This window comes from Rousettus aegyptiacus, unplaced genomic scaffold (genome assembly GCF_014176215.1).
Source record: "Rousettus aegyptiacus isolate mRouAeg1 unplaced genomic scaffold, mRouAeg1.p scaffold_m13_p_12, whole genome shotgun sequence".
NCBI classification, from domain to species: Eukaryota; Metazoa; Chordata; class Mammalia; order Chiroptera; family Pteropodidae; genus Rousettus; species Rousettus aegyptiacus.
The window spans coordinates 36,491,911-36,504,205 of NW_023416287.1; the positions used below are offsets into that span (position 1 = coordinate 36,491,911).

The following is a 12,295-nucleotide window of genomic DNA, read 5'->3' on the forward strand; positions in this document are numbered from 1 at the left end:
ATGTCAACTTTTCAATGAGATCTACCCTGATCACTCGTTCACTTGCAACCAATACTCTTAACATAGTCCTATTCCTCTTACTCTGCTCTGTTCTTTTCTTGCTACTGAAACCCTTCTAAATGCTATATAATTTGCCTTTTAAAATTGTTTTTTTCTTTATATTCTGAATCCTTCAGCTACAATGTAAATTCCATGAGGGTAGGAATATTTTGCCTTTTTGTTCAGTGATGTGTTCCTGGCATCTGGGACAGTGGTCAACACATAGAGGTGCTCAATAAATAATGTCAAATAGATAAAAATTACCTCTAAAAGTACCTGCAAAAGTCATCTGAATCATGTTATAGACTGAGTAAATAACATAGCCAGTTGCCTCTGGATGAGTAACTGCATATTATCATCATTCTAGAAACGGCAAATTAAAGAGGGTGTTACTTTCCAAATGGTCCTCATATGCCCATAGAGAAAATTGTTTCTGGTCGCAGAGGTTAAAAATAACAAGGCTTTTGACATCTATACATTTAATAATGTAAAGTCCTCATTTTAAATATGAATTCTGAGCTTTGCCCTAACCAGTGTTTTTAATTTATTATTTTTGTTACTTCTTTTTTAATAGCCAGTTTTTATCTTTCTCTGACCCTGTCCAGTGTCTGGTGGAGGTGCTAATGACATGCTGCGGATGCAACAGAAAGGAAGGCAGTGGGAGGAGAGGAGAAACAGGAAGCAGGAGAAATCTGCTAATTGGACGATCAGCCCTGAATAATTGAAAATTAATTGTGATGCTCCATTTTTTAAATGTCGTGATAAATCCTTTATGAAAACCTCTGTGGTTCTTTCCAGTTCTGAAGGGTTCTGACTCCATGAAGTGCAGATTTCCACCATTCTTATGTTTGCTCCTTTGGGGTTGCTCCTAATTTTGCACCTTGAGCTTTGGGCTTAGTCTTATGACACCAGGTATGGGGATACTGCAACTTTGAACAAGCGAGCCACTTTTCCAAATGTCCTCTCCCAGAAACTTCCCCATCCTACATTTCTGCTTTTTTCTTATTGCCTGTCTCCAGAATGTTCTATGAAGACAATCTTTCATATCATTTTGAGTCAGGGCCAAGTTCACTTAAGAAGCATGAAGTTTCATTGATGTTTCTTCTTTGGTTCCTTCTGTCTTTTCCAGAGAACCCTAGTGGAGGTATTTCTCTTGTCCTTAAGCCATGAGACAGTCTCTGCCATGTTAGAATCTTAATGCTCACCAACTCTGGTTAGCAAATAATTTTGGAAACACATCACTTATAGTTTCTAATGTCTAGTTTTGCCTACCTGATGGGTAAATTAAGGAAGGTCTAGAATGTATAGTAATATTCAGAATAGATATTAATATCCAGAATAGATAGTAATCACCCACACAATGATATTTTAAACTGAGAAGTCATTTAATGTAGTAACAGACAGTAAATGCAGCACCCCACATTCTTGAATGCTTCCTAAGTTTCCTAAAAAAAATGGTGTTCCCAAGTGCCCGTTCCCACTGGACAGAGCTTCAAATTTTAACTCTGAAATATGCATTCTGACATTATCAACACGACTGTTCTACTGTCATTAAAAATAACATTGTCTTAGCCTTTCTCAAATTTCCCCTGAGAACTTTCGTCTTTGAGCAACTCCTCATAAGATTAATCCCTGTGCACTAACTATATTTAATTTTTCCTAATCTGGGATGACTGACAGTACTGTTTCTATTATGGACAGTGATGCAAATAAGAACAATCCTTTGTGAGTCTCTCATGAATGTACAAAATCAATGAAGTTTCCTGTTTTCCTGTAAAGCTACCAGAATTTCATCTCACTCTCTATTATTTTCCTGTGACAGGCCAGCCCCCAATTTTCTTTCCATATTAAGAAGAAATTTTCTTGTTGTTAAGTGTTGTTTCATGGAGAGATACAAAGCCCAGAGCTCCCTTCTTTTTCACAGGTCCTATAACGGGGTCTAATGTGCATCCATTACTAGAATTCTTTTTGTGTGGTGATGAGTGGATCAAAAAGAAAAAATGTTCTCCCATTACCACTTTAGTCCTGTTTGCATCCAAGGAGAGTAAACAGGATTATGTATCATTAATATTATTTAGAATAATACCTTTCACATATGCATCCCACTTGACAAAACAGCATCTCTTACATTCTCACATTCATTCCTTACAATAATCGAGACATGTAGGAGGAAAATTATGCCATGTTGAGAGCTGAGGAAACTGAAGTATTGAAAGGGGATGCAGACTCCCCAGGGTCCAGTCTCATTAGTAACACAGACCTTGGCACAGTGAAGACTAGACAAATAAAACACTATTCTGCCTCCCTGTACTCTTGTAATGATCTCAGAACAGGATCACTAAGAGGTTCATGTAAAGGAGGTCAGACCTTTCAGAAAGTTCTAGAAACAACCCTCACGAAACTCTTTAAATAAACCCAAAGCCACAGGAAACCCACCTTTCTCACATTGTAGTACAATGCTCAAACTCAGATAGAACCCAGACAAGAAACCCATCCCCCTGGACCTGTTGTTCACAGAAGTACCAGTTCCCCACAAATCATTTTTGCTCTACAGAGTGAATCCAAAAAGTCTCCGGGGTCTACACTTGCTGCAAACGTAATTCCCTGATATCTTCTCTAAACATAACGTGTTTTGTTATTTTGGCACAAATCCGTACACTCATTCTAAGAATGAGTCATTTATTAAAAAGCTTAGCAAATAGGAAGTGTTCTTGATATTTAGGACCTTGACCCCTGCCTTTGGAAATCCTTAGCGATGTCACTTTCTTCTTCCTCATTCCCTTTGAGTACGTGGTCAATATGACAATTCATCAGCTAAAGTAAATTTATACTTACCATGAAATAGAAGCAGAAGAAAGGCTATATATTAATGATCACACACACACCCTCCCTCCCTGTTGTTGACTGGCCTATGCCAAAGAGAACAATTTAGCTTTAAGAGAAAAGATATCAATTTATGACTGTCTCATAGCAAAAATTCTCCTAGTGTGTAGCCTTGGTCTTGGTAAACTCACAGCAAGAGCACAAACTCTGCCCACTAGGGCACTCGAACCAACTCACCAGATGTCTAATTAATGCTCACTATCAGCTGCTCAAATGTCACTGATGGAGCTTCTCTCCCCACAGCCACTGTTTTAATGATAAAGATCATGCATTGATGTCACTGTGCTCCTGGGTCAATGTGGTGGTTGGAAGGATGACTGCAATAGACCGAGCAGCCAAGCATGTCGTGGTTTCCCGGGAAAGAATTGTGCTCTACGACCACCTCATCCTCTGCACTGGGCAGCAGTACCAGGTGAGGCCGCGCACAGCCATCTCCGTGGTTAAGGGTTAATGTGTTTACCGGGCACGCGCTCTCGGGGAGAAGGGCATGTCTTCTCACCCTACAGCTGCCATTCTGTATTCATTAAAGTGCCCTGCATGGCCTGCACACATCACCAGAATTATGCCGGAAACTCTCATGGAAACCCATTCCAAGAAAAACATTCTGCTCAAGGAAAAAAATCACAGCAAGTCGGAGAAATGTCATTCTTCAAGCTGTTGTCCAAAAGTCTAACACTTACTACTCATCAGAGCACAATCCAGACACAACCCAGCATGCATTTGTGGGAAATTAATTTATGCCTCAAGAGGCTAACATTTGGCGGTGGTGATGGGCTCACGCTAAAGTATTTCAAACATGCGCACCTTCTGTCAACCCTTATTTTATTTTGTCTCTCAGTTATAAAACTAGGAAATGTGACTGATTGATTGCCCAGTGACCATGCTGTCCATTTTGATTAAATTCTCAAACCACATTTGAGGAAAGCATTGCTGGATACAACTGAAGCTGTTCAATGTCTTGGGGAAGCAAATTTTAATATTCTCACTTTGCAACACACATAATCATTTTATGTGGACCACAAAATAGGGCATCTCTTTAATCGAAAGAGATTTACTTTATTACTCAAAGATTGGTCTTTTAATTACATTTCTCCCAGGAATCCCAGGAACCTGGATAGGCCTCCCTGTGGTTTGTTCCTGAGAAGTATGGAGTAATCCACCCCAACCCAGGCACTGCCATGTTTTATCTCATTCTGTCTTAGGCCATCCAGTGAGTAGTCATGGATTCAACTAGGCTGGTGGGAGGAGTGTGTTCAAGTTTTCCTTACATAGCCAAGCCAGGAAGAGGCAGTGTGTGGTGGCGGAAAGAGAGCTGAGGAACTCCTTGTATCTTTTACTTGCAGTTCTGAGCCTTACACATTGAGATCACCTGGAGCACTTTCGAAATATGCCTAGACTCCACCCACAGAGGCTCCGTTTTATTATTATGGGATAGGAGCTCAGTCTTCAGTATTTTTTAAGCTCCTAAATGATTCTAAGCCAAGAACAAGAATCACTGACTTGAATTTTATCAACCTAGAAGCTCTCATCTGTGTCTTAGAGCAGTATTTCTCAAACTGGAATATGCAGACAGCTAACCTGTGCATCTCATTAAAGTGCAAATTCTGACCAGGAGAGGTATGAGGGCAGCAGTTCTAATAAGCGTCAGGTGAGGCAGATGCTGCCAGTGAGTAATTAGACCATACTCTGAGTATCAAGGCTTGGATCAGCATCTGAGTACTTTCTTTTTTCTTATTCCCGGTGAAAGGGTAAAAATAAATGGGAGGAATACCTTATTTGATAGTTAAGTATTCATCTTTTTAAAACATTAGACTAGAAGAAAACATCATCCACCCCTTTAGATTGCCCCTTTTCATCTGCTCCATTGAGTTCCAGCCGCTGCCTGCAACTGCAGACTTTGGAAAATGTGAGTGAAAGACTCAGACATCTGCCCATGTGTGTCCCGCTGCCCCTGCAGCTTTAGTCTGGCACATTAAGCTCTTGCCCTTTTTACAATGGGAAAAATGGAATGAAGAAGTGATAAAGGGAGCTCCAATTTAGTTTTTTCAAGAAATAAAAACCAAAGGTACATATAGAATGATACAAACAATGCAGCTGAATTCACTGGGAAGTCTTCTAGTCCTTATTTCTTTTCCTATTCCCTTCTCCCCAACTCTCTTATAGTTTTGTACCAATTTTGTGATTAAAAAAAATTAAGATAATGAAAATAAAGTTTAAACCCAAAGCAAGACAGCCTGTTAAAAAATTTAATTACAATCCTTAACCTCTAATCAGACCTTTAAATGATGTGTCTCATTGTAAAATATTATGCAATATTTTTGATATCTAAATGCATATCACCTAATCTTTTTAATCAGAAAATCCATGCACAAAATTAAATTGTATTGCAGGGCTGCATGTGAAGAGGGCTGGTCTCTACTTCCAAGCCCTCTTTCCAGGGGCAAATACATTGAGGCATTTCTGTTGTTGGTTCTTCAATACTTACTCCTAAAACTCTAAATAATGTATTTATAGAAGCTTTTTTATTTGATCTGTCAACTTCTGACTTTACCTATGACCTTTCCATTTGGAAGATCAAGATTTATCTAGCTCACTTTCAGTACCTTCTGACTTCCTTCCCCACCCTGCCTATCAATTTGATTTTTTTTTTTTTTTTTTTGGTGAGCATATATGCTGGTCCAGAAAACCACTCTGAGATAGCCTATAAGTGAGATACCTGAGTGACTCTCCATGGCTCATTGAGAATCATGCAGAGAGAGAGAGAGAGAGAGAGAGAGAGAGAGAGAGAGAGAGAGAGAGAGAGAGAGATATGCCTGCCCCATGCCTGGATTTGGGTCATCTCATAAAGAGGAAGAATAAAAATTTGTCATCTCAAAGTTTAATGAATCTGGTATTGACCATCAGAAGTTAGTGGCAGGGACTCTCAAAGAGGTGACACTAGCAACCCACAGGTAGAGCAAGAACATCTAGCCAGGCAAGAAAGTGAGCCGGGACATTAGTTATGGTGAGCTTAATGTGGGTCAGCAGTATGATGTGGTCTCCACAGAGGCTGATTGTGTCTTAGACAGGGTAAATAAGAGTGCGACATCCAGAACTGTGCAGCTCCAGGAGAGAGCCTGCTACAAAGGGGCAGAAAGGAGAGCACAGCACTTTGCCTCTTTGGTAAGGCCTGAGAAAGGAGCCCCTGTCATTCAACAGCCCCTTACATGAAGAGACCTCATTGCATTTGAGGATGATTAAAGGGGAAATAACAGTATGGGGTCAAAGAAAAGTGGCCAAAACTGCAAATTCTTTGGTTTTTCCCATCCAAGTGGTGGGGTCTATGTCTCCTCCCCTTGAAACTGGGTAGGCTTGTGACCACCTTAACCAATAGAATACAAATGAAATGATATGGCTGACTTTTGAGGCCAGGAACAAGGGTCGTGCAGTGTCTCTTTGTGGGAACGGTTGCTCCTGGAACCCTGATCTGCCATGTAGAAAATCCAGATACCCTGTGATCACTGTGCTGGAGATGCCATACATTAATTCTCCAGATGACTCTTCCAGCTGTTTCTTTCAAAGCACCAAACGTGTGGTTGAAACCATCTTAGACCTTCCACCAGCTGAATTTCATCAAGTGGCTCCTATGGATAATACATGGAATAAAAAAATTGCCCAGCCCAACCCTACCCAAATTTCTGACCCACAAAATCATGAGAAATAATCAAATGGTGATTGTTTAAACCACTGTCTTAGTGTGAGTTTTTTGCATAGCAAGAGACAACTGAAACAAAAAGATATAATGGAATAAGAGAAAGGAACATCTGGAAAAATCAGAGAACAAACTTTTGACAATATTTCAAAATGTAAGATACACACACACACACACACACACACACACACTGACTTTTCAGGAAATTATTTATCATACTCGGTATGCTTTGATCACCTGGGCTCTGAAATGGGAGCTGAAGTCATTGAAGAGCAGAAGCTGAGCTGAGATTAGATGAAAAGAGAAATGGAAGAGTAAGAAAGGCCTGAAATGAAATCCCCATCAAGAGACACAACTGTTGCTGTACAACATTAGTATTGCTGAAGAAAAAGCATAAAGCTCCGCTGGAGGACAGAGGCAGAAGGCCAAGGGCAAAAGGGAATATATGGTGCAAGAGATGAGAAGATTTGATCAACACAGAGGCGATATATAGATCATCGTTTTTTTCAAAGAAGAGACCTCAACAAATAGAAGAGACAATAAAGACATGCTAGAAGAAAACTTTACTTACCTAAAAACTATATTGTAGAGTTGACCATATTCCAGGCAAAGTAAAAAATTTCAAGCTACTTACATTCTTATAAAATTTTGATTCTATAAGAATGATTGGGGAAAGATGAACAGACTTCAAGAGAAAAACAGCAGATTAACAACATCCCCCCCCCCCCCTGCAAAATGAACAAAAATAAGGCAGGCATCAAAAAATTACTTCTCCAGTGTTAAATGGCATAAGAAAATGAAACTAGCCACACAGAATTTTGAAGAAAATGTGGTGATTCAATAATGATATGCCCACCCAAGTCTCTCCTATTTGAAGACAGAGAAAAGTCATTCTTTATGTGTAAATCTTCAGAAAAATGACCTCCTCTATTCTGTAATGTATATATCAATAACTGAGACAGAAAGGAAGGAAAATTTAGAACTTCACAATAGTATGAAAAGACAAATAGCAAACATCAATTTAAAAAGTAATCAAAATCATTTTTTGTAAATCTGAGAATAAAAGCAAAATAGGAAATAATGAATCTTAATCTAAATCTAATCAAGATCAAGTTGTTGAAAACAGGGAAGAATACCAAGTGTCTAAAATAGGCAAAGTCAAAGGTGATATTTCAGTCTTGACTCTTATATTAAGAGAAAATAAGGTTCAAGAATGCTTTTGAACTATGTAAATAAATTCACCTTTCAAACACTGGAGATGATAAACTGGGATGTTATTTATGCAACCGCAGGGAAGAAAACAAAGGAAGCAGCCACAGTGCTTAAACATGAAAGTATAAAACAGAATGGCATAAGGAGAAAAACAACAACAACAATTTTGACAATGAATGTCATGGTTTTAAACTGCCCTGTTACAAGACCAAAGTTCTGTTTTCACACTAAATTCAAAATACAAGAGAAATGCCAAAACAAAAATGACACCCAAACTTTAAACATGAAAATATAGTTAAACGTGCACCAACAAAAGGTGACAGGCAGATTCAAAGAGGTTTTAGAAGCAGCAGCAATGTTAGTATCCAACAAAGTGGAATTAATTGGAGAAAGAAAAGCATTAATGCTGACAAAAGGTAGAACTCGTGACAGCAAAATAGAGATGATGACCCTGTTACATACTGAACATGACTGTGTCACAGAACACATCACAGAAACAGAAGTAGACCTAGAGTATTATATTCATTTCTTGGAGTCACATTTAAGAAGAGAAAGAACATCCAAAAACTCAGACACCCCAGATGTTTAGCCAGAGGGGTGAAGATTGAAGGTGGTTGTCCTCACATACTTGAAGGATTTTCATGTAGAAAATGAATTAGAATTGTATATCATGGTCCCAGAAAGCAGAATTAGGACAGACCACCAGAAGTGATGGGAATACAGTTCTTATTCATCCTAAGAAAGAACTTCCTGAAAGTCAGAGTCTGTACCAAAAGGGGATGTTCAGCTCCAGGAAACAGCAAGACGCCTCCATGGAGGGCAGGTAAAGGGGTGGGGAGTGGGATAGGAACACTTGACAGAGGCTGAGTCATTGCCACTCGTCACATGTGTGTTAACTGATGTCATCCTCGCTGTAACTCCATGCTATTTTCATCCCTATTTCATAGAGGAGGAAACCAAGGTGCAGTGAAGCTGTGGTAAATGACATTGGACGAATGTCATTGTTTGACATTTGTCCAATGTCAAACAATGACAAAGTATCAGACTAGGATGTGAGCCAAAGGGATCTGGCTCTAGAAGATGACTTCTTCACCACCACCTCTGTCTCTCTCCTTTCTCCGTCTTTCTGTTTCCTTGCCCTCCCTTCTTTCTTCCCTCCCTCCTTTTCTCATAGATGTGGTCTCGGAATCACATTTGATGGCTTTTAAAAGTCTTTATGACACAGAAATTCTAGAACTTATTATTTGTAGCTAGAGTCAAAAATAAGTTTATTTCTTTCATTAAAAATATCTGGAGAAAAGCAACTAAGGTCTGGTAAAGTGGCTCCCTGGTGTCATCTGGAACCTAGCCCCTTCTATCTTTTGTTTTTCCATCTTTAATGTGTGTCTTTCATCCTCAACATCTTGAAGTGGCTCCTGTGACTCCAACCATTTCATTTGCAAGAAGCAAGAAGGAAGAAGGACCAGAGCAAAATGAAATTTTATGTTGCCCCAAGGACTACTGACTCTTGACTACCTACCTCCTCCGGTCATGAGTTGGGAAATGTAGTTTTTCAACTGGGCATATTTCCCAGGAGTCTGCTACTAAGAAAGAAAGGGAGAAAAGATTTTAAGTAGGCCACTAGCAGTCCCTGCCACCATAAATTATTAATTTGCTGAGGGGAATGGGGTGGCCAAGGGGCTCCCAAAAACTAGTGATGCTGGCAGTGTTCGATCGAAATCATCTGATGGAATGCTTGAAAAGTCATCTGATACTCTCCAATCACATGTTAGTGGCAGTTTAATTAGTGGCAGAGAGCTCCCTAGTTTTGATAGCCAGTATTGATGGTGCTTCTTTATTAAATATATTCATGCCCTCCTTTTAAACTTTATTTCCTTCCTTACTTTGATGACATAATATAAATTTATTCCCCATAGATCCTTTTTGATTTATTGAGTTCTATCTACTAAACTGTGTGGACAAATTTATTGGCCTTGGGATTTAAAATCCTAGCTTCAGTTTTGCCTAGTCTGTGAAAATGTCGTTGTATGAATATGAAAAATACATTATTCCATTAATTTTCCTTTAACTTCTCTAATTCTTTATACTTTAGAAGTGTGCAAAAATGCTTTTGAGTGCACACAAGAATTATACGGATTATCAGAATGCAATTATATTTCAGGATTGTAGTAGGCTAATTTTCATTTTGGACCTTATTTTTTCTACCTCTTGTTTTTTCATCTAAACACCCACTATTTGGAACAATAACTCACTGAAACTTTTACAAATTGAATAGCTCTCAATTTGTTCTTTAGTCCTACCATGTTCTACCAAGGACGTTTCCTGATTCATTAAAGCATGACTTACTAAACTGGTATAATGTTAGCTATATTTCATTTTCTTTTACAGTGCAATGCTCATTGTAGTTCTGGTGAGGTTTCAAACCTCCAAACATAGTATTCAATATTGTGCACTTTAAACCATTCACCAAAGCCCTCAGTGCATGGTTTATAATAACTATGAATAGAATAATACCAAAATTATATATAATGAGATATTGCTAAACAAATTATATTACTAATAAGAGAATTTTACCTCCACAATTTCAGTTGCAGTAAATAACCACTACTTATTGAGGTTTTTTTTGTCTTTGTTTTTACTAAATAAAATTTTACTGCAGTCTTTTCATGGAGAAAGGACATCGTGCTTTAAAAATTGATTTTTTAAAAATTATTTACCCAGCTAAAGTTTAATTAAATACATCACAGTAATGTACCATGGCTTTACCATGTCTGTTGAGGAAGGACTTAACCAAAAAGTTTTCTAAATGTCATCTGGGGTTTAGTGAAGTCCCATTTGTTTAAGCACCAGCCAGCATTCACATCTACCCAGTACAGCAAGGGATTTGTCAAGGAAAGAAGAACTTCCTCTGCACCCATATTTATCTCTACTACAAGTGAACTTTTCGCCCATCATAGCTGAGAACGACCCCTGCCTCACAGCCCGGAGGCATTGTACCACGAATATGAATGTGTGAGACAGCTGGCGCAGGTCTTCTAACAGAGGTCTCTAGTTGCCTTAAGTCTTGCTCCCAGTGCCAGCCTCATTATCTTCCACATAATCTCTCCTTAGCTGCCAAATAAAAATCAGAGTGGTAAAAATGGTGGCCCATTGGGCAAGCTCACACCACTATGCAATATTACTTGGCTTTCACAATGGTGTGTGTTTGTTTGATTTAAAACTAAAAAATAAAAACCAAGAGTCACTTAAAAAGAAAGCATCTAGCATTTCTTGAGAAATTTCATCTGGCCACACTGAACCTATATTCTACCCTGGTGACAACTGGATGGAGCTGAGTCATGGTGAAACTCTGTCCAGGGCACAGGCCCTCCAGTATGCCACAGTATCCTTAACGCTGAGGACAGGTGTCAGTCATCGTTATTGATTGTATTTTTACTGTTGTTTTCCCTACAAGTAGAGGAAAATGTCTTTTTCCATTTTATGTCTAAAGTGAGAATAGACATTATGCTGGGAGGGCTCTGTGTTGATGGAAAGATAGAGATGGAGATGGAGAAGAGAGAAAGAGTGAGGGGGAGATGTTGAGAGAGAGAATATCTCTCTGACAAAGTGAAGACTGACACTATAACTTCCATAGGTAAAAAGTAGTCTACTTTCCTCATTTTCTTTTCTGCCTAGACCTTGTACGCACTTGGATTTCAACCTCTGTAAAATTGCTTCTGTGCAGATTGTTTTTACCCAAATGGCCACATTAAATCCAGTTCCATGTGTTTGTGCACAACCTCACTGCCTCTGCAGGAAAATGTGCATTTTAGCTTCCCTCTTCTTGACCCTGGGCAGACCTCCATGGCGACCTCCATGAATATAACATGGTGAGAAAGACATTGCTCAACTTCCAAGATAAAGTTGGAAAAGAACATGAAGCTCTCTGGACTGGTTTTCTCTCTCAGGATACTTGCCCTTGGAACGCAGCCACCACCTTGTGGGGAAGCCCAAGCCACATGGAGAGCACATATGTGGGTGTTCTGACCAACAACCCCAGCTGAGATCCCAGCCCACAGCCAACATCAACTGCTGGACATATAGTGACAATTTGTCCTTTTTCGAATACTCAGCATGTTTTCTGGAGTAAAGAAAAAAGATTGAGATGGATTATCTCCAGATGTTTCCATCCCTTAGCTATCAAGTTGCCCCCAGCCTTCAAGTCTTCTCACTGAGGTTTCTGACATTGTGGAACAGAGAGAAACTGTCCCCCACACCTTGCCTTGTTTGAATTACTAACTTTCAGAGCCTGTAAGCCTGTTTTGTACTACTGACTTTTGGAATAATTTGTTACACAGAATCATATAACCAGAGCAACTCCTTCTGAGAATAAGCTCTAAGTCGTCATTCCACTTGTTTCAATTAAAACTTAATTGTATCTGGGGACTGAAAAGGATAGGCCTATACTGGACATTGTTTTTGTTTGTTTGT

The 12,295-nt window shown here is 39.1% G+C and overlaps 1 protein-coding gene across 9 annotated transcripts in view; it reads left to right on the top strand.

Annotated features, from left to right (window-relative positions):
* Window positions 1-12,295, top strand: part of CFAP61 (cilia and flagella associated protein 61) — a 274,276-nt gene that overhangs the window by 183,052 nt on the left and 78,929 nt on the right. For 8 of the 9 annotated variants that reach the window (XM_036229710.1, XM_036229714.1, XM_036229717.1 and 5 more), the window contains one exon: window positions 3,166-3,334. In XM_036229710.1, coding sequence (XP_036085603.1) covers window positions 3,166-3,334 — 169 coding nt within the window. The other variant, XM_016146171.2, reaches the window with a different exon arrangement.